We start from the raw sequence: 22,937 nt of genomic DNA, 5'->3' as shown, positions 1-22,937 counted from the left end.
ATTTGAAAACCTTTTGTACGTACGCATGCACATGCATTTCCATATTCATATCTACGGCGTAGAGGAGGAAGTCCCTTAATAGGAGGGGAAACCCCTGGGTCTATCTTGTCCTCATCCTACCCTGTCTACCCCTCCCCTTCCTTGCTTCTTCCTCCATTCTTCTAGTCCTCTAGGCATATGTGATGAGCTTAAGCCCTGACTCACAGCATGTTAATGAAGATGTAATGCGATTAACGGACATGCAATTAATTTGATTTCCTTCTTTGCCATGTGATGACGCCTCCATCAAAGGACACGGCGCTCATAAACAATTTACAAAGAGAGAAGTGGAGGGACTTGGCTCCTCGTTTTCGCTTTCAAGGGCGTAGCTCAGTGGAACAATGGGACCCTCTCCACAGCTGCCTGGAGAACTCCAAATTAGACTCCATCAAGTCTAAACACCTAATCTCATATGGGTGCTTAGAACACAGAGTCGAATATGTACACACACAAACACACACACACACACACACACACACACACACACAATTGCTTTGAGACTTAAAGGCCTTTAGCGGTGAGATCATACGTGTTACCATAATTCCATTAATAAATTGAATCACCTTTAAAAAAAACATTCCTGGAGCATGATCATCATCTTCATTAATATCCTGTCAAGATTTATTTACAATAACACTCTTAGTGTGAATAAGTCAAGAAAAAAGCTACATCGTGTCACTTTCATCGCCTGTCACACATTCCTGAAGGTTTCTTTTTTTACTTCTTGTTAATTGCATAGGTCACAATTTTGTTTGTCTTTTTTTGTTGTGATTTTGCACCGGTGTCATTGCTTTTCAAAAGCAAATTTTGATTTTGGGGGTTTTTTTTTGTTGTATTTGTGTTTTTACGGTAAACAGAACAGCAGAGGAATCTGAGATCCGCTAAACAGCAATCAATAAAGCAAACATCTTTTAATGTCGGTGGTGCTTCTGTGAAAACTGGAAGAGAAGATGTACCTGAAAATTGTCACACATCTCCAGTAATAGTTTCTGTCTGCTCCATTTGTTGGGACATTTTAGGACTCTGTGATAAAGCGAGGAATTTATTGTAATTACCTTTTATGGACATCTTTTTTCTTTTCTGTTTTTTGTTGGATCTTTGCATTACGAGCCACTTTTACATAGCGGTATAAACTTTCAGCTGCAGAGCTGAGATAGTCTTCTAGCTCTTCCTCATCTCTTTTCTGTCTGACCTGAGGAGACACCAGAATCATGACACTCCTGCAGAGCAGGCAGGGGTGTTTTGTAGGAAGTGGGGTGGCGTGGGGTTACCAAGCACCACATTAAAACCACTTGGAAATTGGCTGAAAATTTCACACTGCCTCTATAAAAATGCATTTGGAGATTTCAGCAATATATCCATGTAAAGGCACCAAATTAAGCTGTGAGATAACAAAATGCAGTCTTGTTACAATCGTGAATACGTTTTATTTGAACGAGTGATAAAAGGAAAGAACAATGTCTCTTGTTATTCAACCTTAGCCGCGCATCTGACTCTCAGGATCATTGAAAACACTGTGCATATATAACTATCCTCTCCATGTCCATCTCGCTCCTTAGGTGACCCAGCAGCGGAGGAATGGTCGCAGTGGAGTGTGTGTTCTCTGACATGTGGGCAGGGCTGGCAAGTGAGGACCCGATCGTGCGTTTCTTCTCCCTATGGGACACTGTGCAGCGGTGCCCTGCGGGAAACACGCATGTGCAACAACACGGCCTCTTGCCCAGGTGAACCCGGAATCACAGGCTCAGGTGCGTTAACTGGCTACCTTTGACCAGCGACTGATTCACTTCTCCTGACTGTTTTATTTTTGCTCACAGCGAGAATGCGGTGGGTTAATTCTTTTTCTGAGTGCCATTTGTCTGATGCTCAGCTTTGCACAGTAGATAAAAACGACATGGACTTCACACTATGACTTTTTTTCTTTTTTGAGTCTTTTTTGTACAAATGCTAGTAAAAAACTGGTGTCCTCTCTCTTCAGTGCCGCATACACCCACCGCCTTTGTTTGGTACAGCAAAAAAATGTAGCTTTAACCCAACCTCACTCAACCATGCAGCGGTTTGTTTTTATTTTCTTCCTTCTTTTCCTTTCACAAAAGCGTTAAGAAAACAGAAGAAAATAATGACAGTGTGAGGAAGGTAGGCAGTATACTCACAACACGGACACACGCACGGCCAAAACATATCTAACCACGGTTTAGCTGAACAGAAGGAGAACGCCACTGTGTCATTTCAGTTCACAATGCAGGCAATGCTGGAAGAGGGAGAAGAGAAAAGGGGTGTATGTGGTTGTGTGTGTGTGTGTGTGTGTGTGTGTGTGTGTGTTTGAGAGAGCGAGACAGACTGACAGCCTTGAGCTTGATGTCACCCAATCTATTAGACCTGCCACATTTCTGAAGTTAATACTTCCTGGGCTCTCTATCTTTAGCTCTCCTCTGCTCTTTCACTCTTCATTTCTTTCCTTTTCCTTTTTCTTGTCTATATGTATCACCAAGTTGATCTTTCAGAGCATAATGAGCAGGCGAACTTTTGAAAATGTTTTAATTTTGCAGAGGAAACTAAGCCTGCCGAAGCAAATGTTGAACTTATTCGATGCAAAATAATCTGTGCTCACATTTCAGTGACAAGCAAGGAAAATGTTCAAAAGTCTAAGTGCAAGCAAGGATTTTTTTCTCTTGTTTGTTTGTTTTTTCTTCACTTTCATTGAAATTGGTCTCATAATTTGCAGTGACACCTCCAAAATACCACTGAAATTACATTTTCATATGCGTACTACAAGAGTGGGTGGGTGCAGTCGGCTCTATCTGCTTTCTGCAAAATTGCAGCAACGAAATGAAGACTGTGAGAGTTTTTTTTCTTCTTTTTTTTCTTTTTTTTTTAGCAACACAAAACCACTCAATCAAGCTGGATGAAGTCACTGAAATAATAAGTGTACACAGCTGCTACTGAACAATGCCAATTCTGTTTTGCTTTGATTGCCAGGCTTTAATGTTGACTAGATGAAATTATAAATTTCATCTAGTCCTGCATTGGTTTGATTTGCCTGATTAGAACAGAGGTGAAACCCTGTATGACATCTCTCTCGATGGCCCCTCTTGACGGCCCCTCCCCTAATCGACTGCTAATGCTGAGTGAAAAGTGTTGTGCCATACTGCAAATTCTGGTCTTGATCCCATACCAAGTAAATATAGGGCCAGTTTATGGACATGCAATGAAATTTATAAGAATCACCATCAATTTGCAAATTCCAAATACATTTTCATGACTGCTAAATCACTGTAATTTGAAAAACAGAATTTTTTTTTTAAATTTAACACAATTCAGTAGGCTTCATACTGCGCTTGCAAAGTATCGATACTATCATTCTAGTATTAATCCTATACCAATACCAGTGTTGATATTGATACTATCGATACTGGGATCGAACTGCTGACTCTCACAAAAGTACAGTCAGCACACCCTCCTTTACTGTGTCGACCATCCTTTCTCCAGTGTAGCCAGTTTCTTTCTTTCTTTTTTATGGAGATTTATTTTCATGCTTAAGGCCGTCTGGGATGGTGTTCTGGCATTTGGAATTTTGGTTAAACCCATGGCACAATAATCAACCAACAGTAAACCTAGCAAATACCCTACAGTAGCCTTTTAACAGTTTGCAATAAGAAGGAAAACATGTTTTGTGAATTTTGCGCATTCCTACCTTGTAAGCTAGGGGGTTGCTGTTCTGTAGTCTTGTTCAGCATTCAGTTTTACATAGACACTCTAGAGCAGTCATTCCCATCTATGGCCCACCCAAAATTTCAATCATAACTACTCAATACTTCTTACCATTTTTCTTGCCTGTTGTTGAAATTGCTTCTCAGTTATCAGGTCTCCTTTTGGTACCTAACGTAATTAAAATCCCATGGCTTCGATTTATTAATGCTGAAACACACTAAGTGATATATTATACCCACCTGTTGTGTTCCTACAATGTTAGTGCGGTGGGAAATTAAGTTAGAAACGCACCTACATTGTAGTGCAGAGTTTTACTGAGGGTCTTTGAACGTGCTTTAATGTAGGAGCTGTGAGGCCTGTCAGCCTTTTCAGTTAACCTGTAACAGAGAGTTTTGTGGGATCGCACAACTGTAATTGGTCGAGAGCTGGAGGGGGCATTCTGTTTTGGCCCATGCACAACAAGTGTACTATCCCAGGTGCAAGCGGTATTTGATACTGTCTGACATATTTTTATTTAATAAAAAAACTATAATACTTGAAGTTAGCATTTTTTATAATTAAAACTAAATTACGACTTACCACCTACATACAGTAACAGTAAGGGACACTAATGGGTCACTGTCCGCAGTTTGAAAGTTTGCTATTCATGTTTTCTGGTAAGTACACTTCAGTTTACTCCTAGCCCATATTAGCATCGCTTTTACTAATACAGTGAAGGTAGCTAAATGAACCTAGCTGTAGTTGATATTAACAGATTCTAGCCTTTTACCCAAAGTTGACCACATAAAGTAAAGTACATTTTGGCCTTACTTAAGTATGTTTTTTGTTTTAAGTTCAGGTCTTTTAGCTTTTTGTATGCATGTTCGTGAGAGCTTTATCAGTGACTTCTCTGTAAAGTATGTGGCACAGACTATACTACATGTGAGTAAAAACTCTGTGTTTACTGATGCATCTCAGACCCCCACTAGTTCCACCAATTCCAAAAAGAAAAAAGCCAGAGGAACATTTTTCCTCCCTGTCAGTGCATATGCTAATCTTGTTTTTATGCAAATTTGCCAGCCCGATTTGTATGTCTAAGTGCCTCATTTTCCATTCAGCGTCGATATTAATATCCTCAGCAGCTCCTTTGATGGGATATTGGTTGCTGTGTTATGTTCCGTTTATTATTTCATTTTCCGCCGCTCCTCTGATGTTTTCTGACGTGGTTCTGGAGGGGTTTAGGGGCACTCCAGGGATCGCCTGAATGGGATCACACCAATTTAAAATAGATGGGGAATGTGGGGGTGGTAGCAAAAAGACATAAAAGTCTTTAATAAACTTTGTGTGATTGACTTTAAAAAAAAAAATAAATAAATAAATAAATATATATGTGTGTGTGTATTTTTTTTACTTTCCTCCTCTTCTTTTTGGGGGTAAAATCTACATTCTTGCTCGATTTGGTAATCTATTTACTTTTGGATTCAAGCTGATATTTATGGCTTATGGCAGGCACACACATGCAAAGACACAAATCAAGGCTATAGTCAGCTGGAATTAAAGTTTGACTTCCTACTTTTCTCCTAAACAAGTTAGTTTGATTTGCTTTTTTTTTAGTTGGTTTCCTTTTTAAAAAAAAGTACATACCAGCATGAGTTTTCCCCTCCAGACCTATTGCACAGAAAACAACAGCCAGTTGTGCCAAAATATTTATGTAAGAACTCCAAGAGGAATATTTTTAACCAGTGTCATCTATTCCGTTCCATATACATTGACTTGCTTCTGCAAATATACAAAACACACAAGTATAAGTGAAAACATGCGCACTTGGTTTTTCCCAGAGTGACTTGAAATGGAGTGCAACGTGTAGACTTCAGTTGGTAGATGAGTTTGCCAGATTTCTTTCTTTCTTTCTTTCTTTCTTTCTTTCTTTCTTTCTTTCTTTCTTTCTTTCTTTCTTTCTTTCTTTCTTTCTTTCTTTTACCATTAATTTGTGTTTGGGTGTGGGTGTTGTATCAGTGTGGGTGGATATGTCTCTGGGCATATATCTATCTGCAACTATGGAAGGCTGTGCAGTATGTGTGTGTCTCTGTGTGACTGCACAAATTAAGGAACATCAAAGAAAAATAGCTTGGACAGAAAGCAAATGGAGTGAAAATAGACTTTTTTTAAATTTTGGCTTCATTTTTCATGGGTAAAACCCCTAAATTAAGGTGATACAGGTAATCAATTTTAAGTAATGGTCTTGCTCATGACAAAGCAAACTAGTCAGTAATTGGCATCGCAAATGAAATTTTCTTTTTCTTTTTTTTTTTTTTGTGGAATATGCAATGAAGTATAAGGCTTTCGTGCCCCAAAGCATGCAAAGTGAAGTAGTACTCCCTACTCATGTTCTGTTTAGCTATTGCTCATTTACCATAGATTCACTGACATTTAAAACATGAAGTGGAACAACGGCGCATTGTGAATAAAGTATGTCCGGGTCAGTGCGCTGTCAAATGCAGAAACACCGCTTCCAGTAATCATTCAAGCAAGAGACTTAACGGAGTTCCTCACGTGTAGTCACGGTCTCATATCAGCACACGAACTTCACACATGTGCGCACACTCATACATATCTTTAAATAATGCATTCATGCGGTCCTCTGACAATAGATGAGATTGCGGGTAATTATGGTAATCCATAAGGACATTATGGTGCATATGTCTAATTACACCACATGCATTGCAAAGGTAAAAATGGGAAATTAAAAGTTGATATCTCAATACAGCACACAGCACTGCATGTTTAATAACTGCAAAGATTTTAAGGACAGGTTCAGAAAACACGCATCCTTACTACCTGTAAGCTCATTATGGTTTCTGTTGTGAATGTATACTTGTGCATAGCTATGCATGTGCAAGCTTGCTTGCATTTGCATCAGAAATGTGGGGCAGCGCAAGCAAGTCTGTTGCTTTATTTTCAGTTTTTTTTTAGCTCCCAAAATGGAGCTCGTGCAGTTCATGAACTTGAATTTTTTTTGCCAGATGTTATGAGACACACAGACATGACACGCTGTTGTTTGATCTCAGATCAGTTTATTATTTCATACCTTTTATCTCAGCTTGCTGCTGCAAATATGTTCCTTTGCACCTCCCTCTGTGACTGCAACATGGCAAAAAGGTCCCCTTTAAAGCCCTTAGTCAAACTAAAAGATGTGATGTATTTCAGTAATTTGGCCTGTGTTGCTTTGCTTATGATTCAAAATACCTACAAATTTAACTGGTCAGGTGTCTAATACTTTCATCAGCCAGTTTGTGAGGATATTTCATCATGTTTTGTTGTTGTTGTTGTCCTCATTTCCAAATTACTTTTTCTTCTTTTATTGTATTTTTGTCCCAAAGCTGATTGAAACTTGTTTTTAGGGGCCAGTTGATTGGTGTTGCATGGTCAGACTTCAGATACACTTGTACTGAATTTGAGAGCTGGAGATTCAATTCTAATGAATAAATCATGTTTAACAAGCAATTCCATGTTGTTGTAGATGAAGATGGCAAGTAACAGCACAGAGCATTGTATTACGTTCTGCAGTCTGTTTGCTGCAGTCCTCTGAGAAGATTAAAAATGAGATAACTGCGTAAAAAATATATTAAATCCTGGTTAGATGTTACTCATATTAGCAAAATATATTCCATTTAATGTTTTGATAGTAAGGGGTTGGTTGATTATTGATACAGAAATAGCTCCCATGCCATACTTTACCTTTCAAATCAGTGATTACAAATTGCAATTTCAAATTAATCACAAAAATTCACCTTTGACTCTAAAATGGTGTTTTTCAGAGGAAAAGAAATAATACTGGGAATGGCTCAGAAGTCTCAGTCATATTCAGTGCAAACACATCCAGTTCTAGCAATACTGTGCAAAACCCACTCATCATTTCTTTATATTTCGTTTCTAAGGAGCCAGAATTTCTAATAATGTTTTCAAAGGGGTCTTGAGCAGTAGGCTGTCTGAAGGTCTTTCAAAGTTTTTCTTTGGCCATTACTTGGTTCTTTACTCATTTTTGGTGAATTACTTGTACCTGAGTATTTTCAGATGAATGTTGTTTGTTATGCAACGTAACACTGACCCATGAATCACTTAAACATAAAAAAGGCATCTAACTCGAAGGATGAATCAGTGTTGTGTCTACACATCAACAGTCGACTTACAAAGGACCAACTGCACATGACAATCATACCTTTAGGCAATTTGTTGTTTTTGGCTTTTTTCATAGATAAAGAAATTGGAATAAATCTTTGCAACAGGCAGCGGGTAACAAAGTGTGACAGACATAATTTGTATACCTGTGAATCTGGCATAGGTTGCCATGGTGCGCAGTGTATTTGTAAAAAATGAGAGGAAATTTGGACAAGTGGAGGTTAAAAAAAACCCAAACAAACAAAAAATAAAACAATCAAACAGAAATAGTTTTTGCATCAGATGAACAGTATTTGAAAGTTATGTCGTTAAGAAAAAGAAATCAAGGAGAGGCTTGACACAGGACTTGAAAGATACATCTGGTCCTTCAGTTGATCCATCTTTGGTTCACCAAAGCCTCATCAGAAATGAAAACATGTTACTACAAAAGATGTTCATGTATTAGTTCATGTACTAATAAACTGTGAGTGGAAAGCATGGTGCCTTGTGCTGTGCATTATGAATGAATGACTGCTGTTCCAAAATTTACCACGACCACTTTAGTGAGACTTAAAATCTAAAATAACAAAACCATAAATGATCCATTTTATTCTGCTTATCTGAATTTGGGCCGCGGGAGTAGCAGCCTAGGCAAGGAAGCCCAGACATCCCTTTTGCCACCTCCTCAGGCTACTTGGGGTAAACACAGAGGAATTAGATGTAATCTGTCCAGCAGGTCTACCCCGTGTCCTCCTCCCAGTAGGACATGCCTGTTTAGAACACCTTACCCAAGAGGCACCCACCTAAACTGGCTCCCTTCGATGTGGAAAAGCAGTAGCTCAACTCTGAGCCCCTCTTGAATGAGTGAACTTCTCACCTCATTGCTAAAGGAAAGCCCATCCACCCTCGGAGAAAGCTAATTTCCACCGCTTGTATCTGCAGTCTTGTTCTTTCGTCTTTAAAGAAAAATGATAGTGTCAACAACAGAGATCAGGCTGAGATTAGCAGATTTATGGGGTTCCTCAGCAATGATGCTTCATCTGGTGCCAGATGGCTACATAACATTTAGGGCACAATAATTTACCTACATTGGGAATCAATTTAAATTTAAAACATTTAAATTAAATGACTGCTATTTTAGGTACCGACTAGTGACAATAGCAACGATTAGTCTAGTCGACTAGTCATGGACATCCCTACTGCTAACAATTTAATACATTAACATTAGGTTAATGTTTACATTAGACTATTTGATGTATTTAGCTTCACAACTTACTAAATGCCTTTGATGAGTGTGAGGATCATTCTCAGGTGTTTTTAAAGCTGTACAGAAGTACGCAGTTTGAATAACTGTTTGTGCTTTTTTGTTTTGTTCTTTGTTTGTATACCAACCCATACCTCTCCCATCATAAAGAAATTCATGGACATACAGACCTTTCTCATTTACCAAGTTTTACCATTAGATAAGAGTTTCATACATAGCTAAAATACCGGAATGACTGTGTGTGTAATTTTCAGGCATCAAGTTTCTTCATCACACTTGTGTAAGTTGCCTCTTGGACCAGGATTGGCTTGTAGTGCTTGTAACTACTTGTAATGTCACAAATCCTGCTCATGGGTACTCCCTTCAAACTCTGATATTTGGTGAGCATAAATAAACTTTCAAAGATAAATCGCAAAGCAGCCTTTCAATGTCAGCTCTGCACATACATCATTCATTACATCGAAGCTCCAACATCCAAGAGAAGTAATATTTACCAGAACCCAGTCATGCAACTTTTCAACAAGGACCACTAATGAGCTTACTTTAAAAAAACATGTCATTAAATTTGCAGTAAGAGAAGCACAAATGCTTACCAATGCTCTTTCCCACTCATGTATCGTATATGTATTTTATAGGGCAGCTTAAAGACATAGTAACACCATGTTTTTTTTTCTTCTAAATTTAAGAACTATTAACAGCTTTCCATATCTCTCATACTTTTTAATACCACCATCTTCTCCCTCCCTCTCTCTCAGCCTTCTACTCTTCCTCTAAGCCATCGTTCACAGACGAGGCTTAATTATTTATCGGCATGATTTATTTAGCTTTGCTCAACACAGGACCAGCAATCTTCATCCTGCTGTCTCCAACTTTCTCGTCCTCCCTTCTCTGTCCCTCCCCCTCCCCATCTCCTGCTTTCCATCTCTCTCCAGCATCGGTTCCTCTCTCTTTCTTCTGGCTCTTTCAACACAGTTTAATCTCCTCTCACTGAACATTTCAAAATAACCTCATTTTCTTGGACTCATTTCCTACTTCGTATTCACCCAAACTTTGTGAGTCCCCAATCTTCTTTGCGTGTTCTTTCAATTTTTCTTATCATCTCCCACATTTTTTTTCATGTTCACCTGTTCTTATTCTCTTCCTTTTAATCAGGCATGACATTCATCTTTTCCTTCTTTGGAGCCTTCGCTTTCTGTGTATTCTTTTTTTTCCCCTATAATATCCATCATTCCATTATTATTCCCTCTAGTCTTAGGTGAGACATCTCCAAATGGTTTTAGTAATTAAATTTTGTGAATGTGTATGTGCGAAAGTGTGTGTCTTTTCTCTGACATGGCAGTTTCTAGGACTTTGGTTCAACTCCACTTGTTCTTTATTCTGTCTTTATTTATTTTGTTTTATTTTGTTAAAACGCGTGATGGAGTGCAATAAAGAGAAAACATGAGGAAGGAAAAATGGGGAAAAAAGAGAAGCTTTTTAATGCTTGGGTGACTGTAAACTTGTAGGAAAAAGCATACACCATTTATTTCCTTGTCTTGATTCGAGCTGCATGACTTCAAATACCAGTGTCCATTCCTAACCTTCATTTGTTCATATTAGTAACATGTAAGTGCAGTTTCATACTCAGTCTGTCTTTTCCTTTGTAATTGGGCTGGTTTGCTGGAGGTCATAAGGTCACCTCCTTTGTGTTTTTTCTTCTTCTTTTTTTAAAGGAATGTGATCATCATTTAATCTCTCGTTTTTCTCATTCTCAAACCCTCCTGCCTGCAATGGGATGCTCCATTCCCTCTCCTTCCTTTCCTCTCTCGACCCTCATCCCCATGTCGTGTCTTTTTGTGCGTCATGTTTGTGGGTGTTCGCAGTGCATGGGCTGTGGGAGGAATGGTCGTCATGGAGTCTGTGCTCTGTGACCTGTGGGCGGGGCTCCAGGACACGAACCAGGAAGTGTATGGACGGCAGCGGGGCTGTAGCTTGTGGACGGCCTGAGGTTCAGACCAAACTCTGCAACATAGCAGTGTGTCCTGGTTAGTACCATCCCCATTAACATGATACACCAAGCCTCTCTCTCTCTCTTGCTCTCATAAACTTGACATTTTCTTTTGCCTCTTCAAAGTTGCAACAGTAGAACATTACCACTCACTGTCATAGCTCTTGAATTTTCATCCATTTGCCTGTATATTTCATGTTCTTCTAACTGACCAAATCTCTCTCTTCGATTAAATCAAGCCAAAGTCTGCTTTGACATCATCAAAGCATCTAAATGGGAACAAACTGTTCAGCTGTTTTAGCACTGTGGATTTGTGGAGGCAATTTGTTTGTATTAGTTAACCACTTGGATTCAAAGTAAAATATCTCAGCTACGCAAAATACTGAATGGATCTTTCTGGCATTTTGTGAGATATTGATGTCCTTGACTTTGGTGATTGTTTTTTTCTCTGGAATGCCACCAAGCCTCGAGTGACAGTTGTGGTCTTGAATAAAACATCCTTACAAATCTTAAATGGAATATCCTGAAATTTGGTGTAGACATTTATGTCACTCGCATTTACACAACTCACAGTTTTTCTGAAGGCACAGAGTACTTTGTGATGAAGTTCTGAAAGTTAATACGCTTCTCTCAGCATCAGTTGCTAAACTAACGCCCCTGTCCCACAGGTCTAGAGATGAGTATGTAACCATTTGGCAACCATCAGTGCATATTTCATGACCAGTTGTCAAGTGGTTGCTTTAGGTTGCAAGCAGTCACTAGAAATTGATTGCAGTTGATTGCTGCACCAAATACTTCCTTGGTGGTTGCTTTGGTTGCCAACAGGTTGATGCAATTGCTAGTAGTTTCTATCAAACATGCCAACTTGTCTGAAAACTATGGGTGACAATCTGCAAGCTACCAGAGCATCATAAAGAGGTTTATGATGGCATGACTCTACTTGTAACAAGCTGTCACCTGCCAACAGCTAGCGACCACCAGCAATCACTTGGCAGCTGGTTGGGGATATTTCCTAGAACTAGACATTACCAAGAGGGCAGTGCCAGTGGGTCTGTGCAAATGAGGCCTAACATGGTAAACAATTTAAAAGGTCTGCTGAGGAGTAACATGCTCAAAATGTATTTGTTAGCGTGCTGACCATCATGTTTTGCTCCTCTGAGCATCACAGTGACTGTGAGTATTAGTCTTGCTTTAACCAACACTGTTTCATAGAAATTCTGTTTCTAATTGAATTTACGTGCAATGCTGTCACAAAGTGAATTGTATTCAGAGGCAGTTTTCTTTTGAATGTACAGCATGGAAATTTATGCACTGTATTAAAGTCGACTGGAGGCGGTTGGAATGATTTTTTGGTGGACTAATTTGATTGTCAATTAACATACTGAATGATTTGGACATTGCTAAAATACATTTTCACAGTTTCCCGTCAGTAGAGATTTCAGTTCTGTCTACGTCTGTGGTTATCCATGGGAATTAAGTCCACATTTCCTTTCACTTATAGAACCGTAGACTAGAAGTCTGTGTTGGACCAGTGTGCTTCTTCCACGGCTGACTAAGTTTAGATCGCTGAACAACCCAACCGTGGAGCTCTTCTATAATTGTCTCTAAAATTATCTATTAAAACTACACTTTGTCAAAAACAGTTAAGACAGCATTTCGGCCCCAGCTAATGGGGCTGTTAAGGGTAATCTGGCACAGACTGTCCAGTAGAAACATCTTAATCGGGTTGCCAGTGGAGTGAAGTCGGATTCTCCAGCAACTGAAATAAAGCCCTATTGCAGCACACTGTGAAAAAAAAACTGTCGGACAAGATAGGAACAATAATTGCTGTAGCCTGTCACAGTACAGGCTCTACCTTTGTCAGTATAGCATTCAACTGAGATGTAAATACGTAAAAATAGGCTGTAGGTATACTTTGGTTATGCATATTGTCTCTGTGCAGTTCTAATTTTCTATTCCAAGTGTCCCCTTTAGGGAAAAAATCACTTTGGAAACACCGACATTAAAAAGGAATATTAATTTCAGCGATTAAATTTGCTCTGGCTTTTTGTTTCAGACTTTAAATGGATTCTGTGTTGGAATAAAGGCATTAATGGATACACAGACATTAAAACATAAGACAGTTTATAACAAAAATGCTGTCAGCTTTCTGAATAATAACCTTTTTCTTCCTGAATTAATTTCAGTCCAAGTGAGAGTGTGTTTGCTTAGTGTGTAATCACTCACAGCCCGAGCAATTATCACAGTGTAAGTGCTTTTCATTTAAGACTGCTAAGGCAAAGAATTCTGTATCACTCTCCCCTGGACTTTGAATCCATATGCCTTTACATTTACGTGAGTGATGCTGGAGCTAGAGCCTTTTCATTCCTGCATCCTAAACAATATTTTTCCTCTTTATTTTCAAAAGCAGAGGTTTTGCAAGGTTAATATTTAAATAAAACAAACTGTCCCCCTTGCCAGACAAAGAGGCTGCAAAGTTAAAAAGAAGGAACAGGGAGACATCGTAATCTAAAGTATGGCCTCCAGGATGTTTTGCCAAGCTGTTTTGGGAACAGTGATGGAAAGAGAGGGTTTGGGAGAAAGGGTGTCTTCCTGCGAGGCCTTAAGGAAATCTTTGTGTATGTGTGTGTGAGAATCTATCACAACAGATTCAGCCTGCTTTTGGGAGTTCAAAGTCAATGGTCCTTTGAAATCATGAATACCAGCATAGGCCTTTTGGCACAAACAACCATGCATACAGAATAGAGCTTTGATGGATTGTGTGTGTGTGTGTGTGTGTGTGTGTGTGTGTGTGTGTGTGTGTGTGTGTGTGTGTGTGTGTGTGTGTGTACATGCGTGTGTGCGTGCGTGCGTGCATGCATGCATGTCTGTGCACATGTGGGTGCACAGTTGTGTGTTTCTCTCGATAATTTGATCTCACTGCAAACCATATACTTAATCCTCCCGCTATGTGCTGTTGCATGCCCTGTTGTGTTTATGCTACAGTATATTAAACCAATTTCTTACCTCTTCACAGTGGGTTGTCACTTAGGCAGTCACATGCTAAGCTAAGCTTACATATCAAACAAGTGCATACATATGTGGGCAGAACTGCAAATTTAAATATGGCAGCTGTTGCATCATATGAAGACAATCAACGGGGTATTATTAAAGTCAACAGACATTTTCATGGGAGTAATTAATTTGGTCATATCAGACTTTTTTGAGCTAACATCAAGTACTAAAAAAAACCTGTGTAGGCAGAGAGCTGGCTGGAAATTGCCTTTAAGTTCTTTGACACCTCCTTTTCTTTTTCACAGCGTTAACAGTTCAGTTCATAGCCAAACATATGCTGGGATTAATTGCTATGTCTTAATTACAGGCAAATTGATAGTTTCTCTCTTTGGCAAAAGCTCCCTCTTAACAGAGAGCTGCCATCCAGCTTTTTTAGCATCAGTGCCGATAAGCTGATTGTGCTTTGTGTGTTAACACGATGCTGAGATATATACGATAACACGCCTTGCAAAGAAGTAACAGTTCGACAGAAAGACATGGACGGTCTGAAAATGTGCTGGTTTTTGTGTCATTTTCTTTTTTTAAATGTTGTTTTAGAAATGTAACACTTCCATTAATCAGAGCACATTCTAAAACCATCACATTTGCAATGCTTTTCTAGGTCACTTTTTATTTCCTTTATGTCATCTCCGCAACACAAGCTGACCCACGGCCGTTGGAACACAGTACAAGTGTCGCCTGGCGTGATTGACCACTTTACCAAGGAGAGCTGGCAATGCCTTCTCACTTGGGATAGCCAGACAAATACATTTACAGCACTGTACTTCACTTTCTCTGCCGCTTAATGCCCCGGAGTGTAGAACGTGTGACTCAATATATCATTTCGAGCAAAGAGTTCTCACTTCGAATTGTAATTCGTGTTAATACAGAGACAGAAGAAGTCCATACACAACAGATAGATACATCCACTTGTCCACTGCAGTAGTTAAAAATACGTTTTCTGCCTATCAAATATTATAAAAGCTTTATACAGTGAGCCATTTCTTTGTATTTTGTTAGGAGAATGAGAAATATGTGGAGCAATTTATTGAAGCGTGTACAAAAATACATGGAACAAACAGAGTTTGTACAATTATAATAAGCTTGAAAGTCAGCATTTTGCATGGCAACCTTTATTATTCAGTACGGCCTGAACTCTGTTAGCCAAGTGTTCTTGTAATTTCTTTAGGTAGGATCCAGGAATAGTTGATGGTGGTTCAAAATCTGACCATACTTTTCTGCTTTCCTAATTCCATCAGCTTTTTTATACAAGATTACAAGTTGCCACTGTGTTTTAAACATGGTTGTAGATAATCAGTGCTCCCGTTTCTCCCATCATCCTAAATGTATTGACAGTGAACTAAATTAAAAAAAAAAAATAATAATTTTGATTCATCATTCTATAAGACCATTGATTTTTAGTCCAGTTCTGGTGAAATTCAGTGTATCTCATTGTTTTCAGGGACCCTGCACACCATACCGAGATATGTCTGTGAAGGTTCTCAGTCATCCAGGTCGTCGTGGACTAAGGAGCTTGTAATGTTCAAATAATTATAAAAAGTTAATGGTGAATTGGACTTTACGCCGAAGCAGAGCGTAAAGTGTTCCAAGTGTTCCATTTCTTTCCAAGCTCCTTAGACCATACCAAGATATGTATGTTTTCATATAACTACTGAATCGCCCTGCTGGTGCAAAAATGTTATCTTTGGCATTTTTTATAGATTTTATGCTATTGTGACATGCTGCTAGTAAAAAAGTGCCTAAAGATGGAATTTAAAAAAGGTCTTTGTTAACTTTTCTCTTAGACAAAATACTGGTTTAACCGTCTTGAGTTTGGGGCCTTCTCATTCTTGAATTATTTATTGGCCCCTGTTAACCAGAGTTAACTAATGCTGACCAAACAAACTCGAACTATAATGTATAATGTTTTATTAGAGCTGACTAAATCTGTCATGAAATATGATATATTTTAAAGGTACTTTTTCATTTTCTACATACTAATAAGCATTGGTGCAGTTTAGTCAGAAGAGCTCTGAAAAAGCTATGGAGTGTACTTTCCCAGGGCTAAATGTGGTCGCTTGGGACCGTGTTTTATTCTGTATCCTTATGTAATCTGTAGGGAGCAAAACAGAGCTAAAAGAAAATATTAGATTTAGTTATGTGGTCAGAAACGCCACCTCAGTACGAATACTAATGCGACTGTCTGTCTCCTGGATGTGTAAATACCGCCTTGTTTGATAGCGCGTACTCTTTATCTAATTTCTTAGCTGATAATGTCAGTTTAGCCTTAACGGTTTATTTTAGTGTCCAAAATTGTCTCAAAAAACCAATTAATGTGACAGTTTTAGCAGGCAGCAGTTAAATCATTACACATCATTAAGAATTCAAATTTGTGCAAAAGCACAGCTCAGGTCCTTCAATAATTCCAGCTGGAGGCAACACATTATTGTTTTTACATAAGTGACACTGTCGCCAACCAAAGGAGGCATTGATTTATTACTCCATTTCAATTATTGTTTTTCAGGATTGTGTGTGCTTGTGTGAAAGAAGTGGTAAAGCATTTGTTTAGAAAATAGCAATTGACTATTCCGTGCAATTAAATGCTGCGTAAACCAAACAGAATTAATGTGACAGTGTAACAATAAAAACCTAGTTAAATTGGCTCTTTCATGCTGCTGCTGCAGGTAAAACAAATGCCCAGATATTATCTGTTTAGGCCAATTTAACTGCAGTAATAATACAGTTAGACACAACCTTTTGTTAAACAGCTAAAAACTAGCATATTGTCAGAGAAGATTTTGGCAGCTGCTTTTGTGATTGAAGTTTCTGAAATTGTAGCGCTTTGACAAGTGTCTCTGCATTCGGAAACATAAAGGAACATGGCTACAGGCTAGTAATTGGGTCCTCTGTCAGTTCTTTTTCGCTTTATTACAAAGATTTCTAATCAAAAAAAGTGTTTTATTTATTTATTTTTTCACAGATCTTCAAAGTCGAATCTATATCTCGCTTTGAAGACGATAACGTGCCAAAAAAATCTTATCTGCTTGTTTTGGGTTTGGTTAATGTCATTTTATTTTATTTGAATATTTCATCTGACAACTCAATTACTCCCAAGCAACACTTCCTTTTCTAGCACCCATTAGAATGGACAGCAGAGGCTTTGATTACATCGATGCATGTCGTCAGGCTTCGGTTAAGCTGTCTGACAGGCGGTACTTCATTGTGTTTGAATTATTATTATTTCTATCTGTTTCTGCACAAACACCAGTCAATAGTAGGAATGCATTCTCTTTTTAATAATAATACTGTGGGTGAAAATCCAACCGAATGCACTTTGCGTGAACTCTTTTAAAACAAAGCGTGTAAGAAATTGCAATCAGCTTTTTTGGGGTTTTTTGTAACAGATTGAAATATTTAAAATGTCCATTAAAATGGGAGGTGCACTGTGTTTGTTTGTTGCTATTTATGGGAAGCCAAATAGCTTCTGTAATTTATTTGCTGTTCAGCCTAACTCGTTGTATATTCTATTCAGCGTGCTCACTTTCTCTGCCTTGTCTTTTTCCTTCCTCTCTTCCTCTGTACCTTCCTTTCTGCTTACAATCATTGTCTTTTTTTTCCATCACTTTTTTTTTTTCATTTCTGATTCCTTTTTAAAAATCTTCATCCCTTCACCCTCGTGCATGCTCCCGTGTGTCTTTGTCTTCTCGGATCTGTCTCCCGCTCCAGTGGAGGGCCAGTGGTCAGAGTGGGGGCCTTGGTCGAAATGCAGTGTGACTTGTAACACAGGGACCGAGCAGAGGCAGAGGCGCTGTAGCCCATCGGTGCACGGCTGGGCTGAATGCAAAGGCCCCCATCAGGAGAGCAGAGAATGCACCAACCCTTCGTGCTCCGGTAACACAAATTAGTATTCACAGTCACATGCTCTCAGATGGCATTATGCAAACACAGAACATGCATTATCTAAAGGCATCCGCATGGTTGTTTTTCTGATTCATATTCCACACATGAGTAATTATTGGGTTGGGACCTAATTTGGCTTATGAGTCTGTTTCGACAGGGGCCCCAGAGAACAAAAATACTAGGGTGTTTTAATGAGCCTGGGCCCGAGAATGGGCTCGTATTGACTTAATTTTTCACACTAATAAAAAAGCTTTAGACTTCTAAGTTAAATTTACTACTTCATCCATAACTGTCATTTATTTTTCTTTTTTTTTCCTTTTGCCATGCATTCCGGTATTTCCATCTTCACTGGTGGTGCTCTTCCTCTTGCACTAGGTGGAGGTAACTGGGGCAGCTGGAACCACTGGAGTCTCTGCAGCAAGACGTGTGACTCTGGATGGCAGCGACGCATCAGGATGTGCGAGGGCACTGGATTGCAAGGCTACCCCTGTGATGGCTTGGGAGAGGAGGTCCGGTCGTGTAATGAGAAAAAGTGCCCTGGTCAGTAGCTTGAGTGTGTGTTACAGACAGAGGGCTTCAGTATAATCTGTATAACCTTTTCATGCCCTAGTTTTTGTCTTTCACATTTTTCCTTTGTTTTTACGAGGATTTCGTGGTATTTTTGAAGTTTAAAAGAATGTGCGTGTGTGCCAAAATTGCACTTGCACACTACCTATCTAGCAGAATGGAAGCAATTCCAAGAGATTAACAGCATACCCAAAGGCTACCTCCGCACTTTTAGAGCTCTTCACATCTTTTTCTGTCCCTTGCCTGTCTTCATGTCAGTTCACATACCCGTCCGTCTTTACCTATTCATTGATTTTGCATTTTTCCCTTGTATTGCCTTCTTTTTATCCTCTCTGTTTATCTGTGAGTTATTTGCTTTCTCCTTATATCTCTCCTCTTTAACATTTTTTTCAAAGCACTAATCTCCCTTACTCTTTGTCTCTCACTTGCTTTATTTCCTTCTATGTTTCTCTCCCTGGTGGAGGGCAGGATGTTCAGTGGTCCGCTTGGTGCCATTTGTCAGTGTCAGCCATTGCAGGAAACACTATGGTTTTTAATAAGTATGAGTACTGACTGAAGCTGTGTGTGTGTGTGTGTGTGTATTGGTGTATATATATCTATATGTATATACATATAGATATATATATATATATATATATGCAAGTATATTTTCAGTGTCACTTGTGTTAGCACTGAGACTTGACGGGTTGCAAATGTTAAACTTTTGAGTGGAGCCTCCATCATGACCTCTTTGTTTTTAGTAGCTCTAAAGCTTCTTTTACACTAGACGAGGATCTTGTCTGTTGGCATTGCAGGGGGAACATCACATATTTTCTCCTTCTTCGCTCTGCGCTCTCCGTCCCTCTTCATCTCTTTGCATCTGCCTCTGCCAACCCTAGTGTGCCCCCTCGGAATATCTTCAGAGCACCCAGCTCCCCCTCCCCCCGCCTGTTTTTTCATCATGGTTATGAAAGAGAGGGAGGGGTGGAAAACAGATGAATAAAAAGAGGGGGTAAGATGAAGAGGGAATGAGATACTGTACTGAGGCAATGACACTGACAGAGAGCTCTGAGAATGTACAAGGGAATAAGATTGGGAGCTGCTGCAGGAGAACATTGATTTGAATCGTGTTTTTTTGTGCTTTGCTTCTGTCTGTCTCCCTTTTTTTTATTTCTTCTGGTTCGGTGTGTGTGTGCGTGCGAGTGCGTGTTTGTGCACGTGGTGATTTTTCTTTTTCTGTTCTCCTACTAGGCTTTACTTCATTTCGCTTTTTTTCTATGTTTTTCTCACCTTCTTCTATAGCGCCTCATGAGATATGCAAAGACGAGCACCTCCTCTCGATGTCATGGAAGAGAGCCTCAGCTGGAGAAACTGTCTACAACAAATGTCCAACGAATGCTACTGGTCAGTCACATTGCATGCTTTTAGCTAATAAAGCACTCAGCTCAAAGAAGAAGAAATGTTGTGAAATTATGTCACAGCAACCAAAACAGTGAAAAAAGTGATTCAGTACAATAAAATCCAAATATTATAAAACAAACAGGTTAAGATAAATGTTGTATAGAGATGAGGTGGTAAAGATTTCACGTGTCTGTCCTTGTGGCAGCAGAGTTGGAACAGATGAGTACGTGTTCAGCTGCATGTCTAGTATGTGGTGCAGTGGGTGGTCAAGATCCATTAATTATCCATAGCCAGTCAAAACCATCCACAGTCATTTGGATGACCTCTTCATCAGGTGATGGAGGAATCCAGACAGTGTGTTGATTTAAACCGGATTAAAACAGAACAGTGACAATAATCCAAGAGAAAGCAATTCAGAAACACCTCCTTGCACCAACATGTGTGGGATTACACCACATTTCAATCACAACTGGTGCAATGCCCCCACGTTTCATCTCAGCTCAGAATAACATTCCTGTCCACCTAAAAAGTCCTGAAGTGAGGTACGGTCACGCTGTGGTCTGGGAAGTTTGAGTGTGGCACGTCAAGGGCTCAAATCAGATCACATAGCTTGTCCTCATTATTGCCCAATCACCAATAAAACCACTGTCATTTCCTCTGTAGCTTCACCAGGATTACATGGCTCAGTCCAGGCAGTAGAACTGTTAATACGAGCTGGTTAAGATTCGGGAGCTGTGGAACAGGCTGCCAAGCTGCACCGTGACAAGGAAAAAAAAAAAAAAAAAAAAGCATATTGCAATCACAACTTTCTTCACGAGTACCACAAGTACCACAACTGTTACAAAAATGTCCAAGCGAGAAGCCTAAAGAAATCTCCAGTAGGAGCAACAGACGTTTGTTAGCATCACGAACATGTGGGCATGTGGTTTTTAGCAATGGTAGAGTTGCAGCAGAAGAACAGAGACTGGCTACTTAATGGAAAAAAATCTCTGGGATGATTAACTTTGGAAGTTTGTGAGCCCCATGTACGTACAGTAGCACACCCTGATTAGGAAAGGCAGAGCTACAGTCAAAGCAATACCTGCTAAAGCTCATACTGTAACACAGGGCTGGCAACTCTCTATACATGTGGTATGAGACACATGCTTTTACCTCCTTTCTCAAGGTTGCTCACTGCCTGGAGAAATGTCATGGAAAAATAAGGAGAAACTTCAAAGTCAGCTCTTTGTGATTTAAAAAAAAAAAAGAAAAAAAAAGGTTAACCTGTATTTTTAGTCTTAACATCTGGCTTGCTCCAAATTCACCATCAGCACATGTCTATAAGTCAAAATAGCTCATCTTCTTGATTGACCGGGTTTACACAGACCTGTTTGTAAGGCAGTTGTGTGCATCATGATGCGAAGTAAGGGGATTGGTAAGTCATATTTGATCATTTTACAAATAAACACAGATGAGCTGTCACAAAACCATTATTAGACTAATAAAAAAGGGCTCATTTACAGAATAATTGTGGCTACAGTCAATCAAAGCGCCTTGAACATCTGTCATCAGGACAGTTCTCCTCAACCAGATGTCAGCCTGAGTTCTGCCTGCGATCAGATCTGGCTTCACAGGATGGAGAGGCTAATACTGAGTCAGTTTAAGGCTTTGAATTTCAGCTTTGAGGTCTTCTTTATTGGAGACAAGTCTCTGATCTCCAATGTCATACCAGATATCCAGACTCTTTTCAGGGGTCAGAGCAGCATTTACGTTTTTCTCCTAAGTCAGAAATAAAGAACACTCAATATCCCAAATGGCTGGATGAGGCTCTGAGATACACTGCTGATAATCCTGGATCTGGTCCTCTGATTATTGGTAAAGCTTTCTGGAAGACATCTGACGTCTTTCTAGTCCAGGATTCATACAGCTCAAACATCTGCTCCTTGACGTGCTCAGGGGGAAACCAATCCTCCATCAACACTGGGAGGGAGTGAATTGTCCTGCGTCCTCTGTCATGTTTTTGATAAGGACAATGTCGATGGCGAGTGATGAAGCTCCTGTGTTCCTCGTTTTTCTTTTCTGATCAGCTGCTTCTTTGCTCATATTGATGTTCCAGATTTTTCATCAAGCTGCTCTTGATATGTGTCACAGCTTTGCAGGTGTTACAGGGAAGAGAAGCGAGCTTTCTTCTGGGTCTTCAGAGTTACTGCACAAATGAGCACACTCAGATTTAGCGGTTGTTGCTGGTCAAGCTGTGATGCGTTGCCCAGTTGGTTGAGCCACAGCTAGATGAGCAGATCCTTCACCGCAGAAAGAAAGGATCTTTGCACCAGCTCACTGCTGATGAAACTCTAGGGTTCAGCTCTCTCCAGGTTAAACGATTTGTCAGAATTCATGTTCTAGAAAAAATAATCTGCAAACTTTGCAGTTCTTTGAAGGAGGTCCTCTTCAGTTAAATTGAGGTCAGTGTAGGCTTAAAGCAGCATTAAACAATGCAAAACCTAATGAAATGAGGCAGACCTAAAGTGGTTTGTACTTGGAGTGATTCTAAACAGAGGTCTGAACCACCTGGACCAAAGACTGAAGATTGTACCATCTCAGAGGTTTCTATAGTATGATGTGATGTTTTGTACGCACGTTCATACGATGTTTTTCTAGCCACGCTGACGTCTTAAAGCACTTGAAACAGTGTACCAATCTTATCCATCAACAGAGCAATGAATACATAAAGTACAAGCTGTATATATATGTACACTAATGAAACATCATAAATCACTTCATGCATACAGGTGTCTGTGAATCATGAGAATCAGAATATTATATTAATCCCTGAGGAAATTATGTAAATACAGACTTTAATATGGTTAAGGCAGACTTAAAGCAGAGTGATTTTATTTGTTTTCCTTATTCAATATAAGAGAAAAGAGGACGTTTGAAGGG

General features: G+C 39.4%; 1 protein-coding gene across 1 annotated transcript in view; it reads left to right on the top strand.

The window, feature by feature from the left end:
- Positions 1–22,937, top strand: part of adgrb2 (adhesion G protein-coupled receptor B2) — a 170,297-nt gene that overhangs the window by 42,744 nt on the left and 104,616 nt on the right. The window contains exons 3-6 of the mRNA XM_039605297.1: positions 1,599–1,787; positions 17,898–18,062; positions 18,447–18,611; positions 19,920–20,021. Coding sequence (XP_039461231.1) covers positions 1,599–1,787; positions 17,898–18,062; positions 18,447–18,611; positions 19,920–20,021 — 621 coding nt within the window. The remainder of the gene's footprint in view (positions 1–1,598; positions 1,788–17,897; positions 18,063–18,446; positions 18,612–19,919; positions 20,022–22,937) is intronic.

Source organism: Oreochromis aureus, linkage group 22, assembly GCF_013358895.1.
Source record: "Oreochromis aureus strain Israel breed Guangdong linkage group 22, ZZ_aureus, whole genome shotgun sequence".
NCBI lineage: Eukaryota > Metazoa > Chordata > Actinopteri > Cichliformes > Cichlidae > Oreochromis > Oreochromis aureus.
This window is presented reverse-complemented; position numbering and strand designations above follow the sequence as displayed.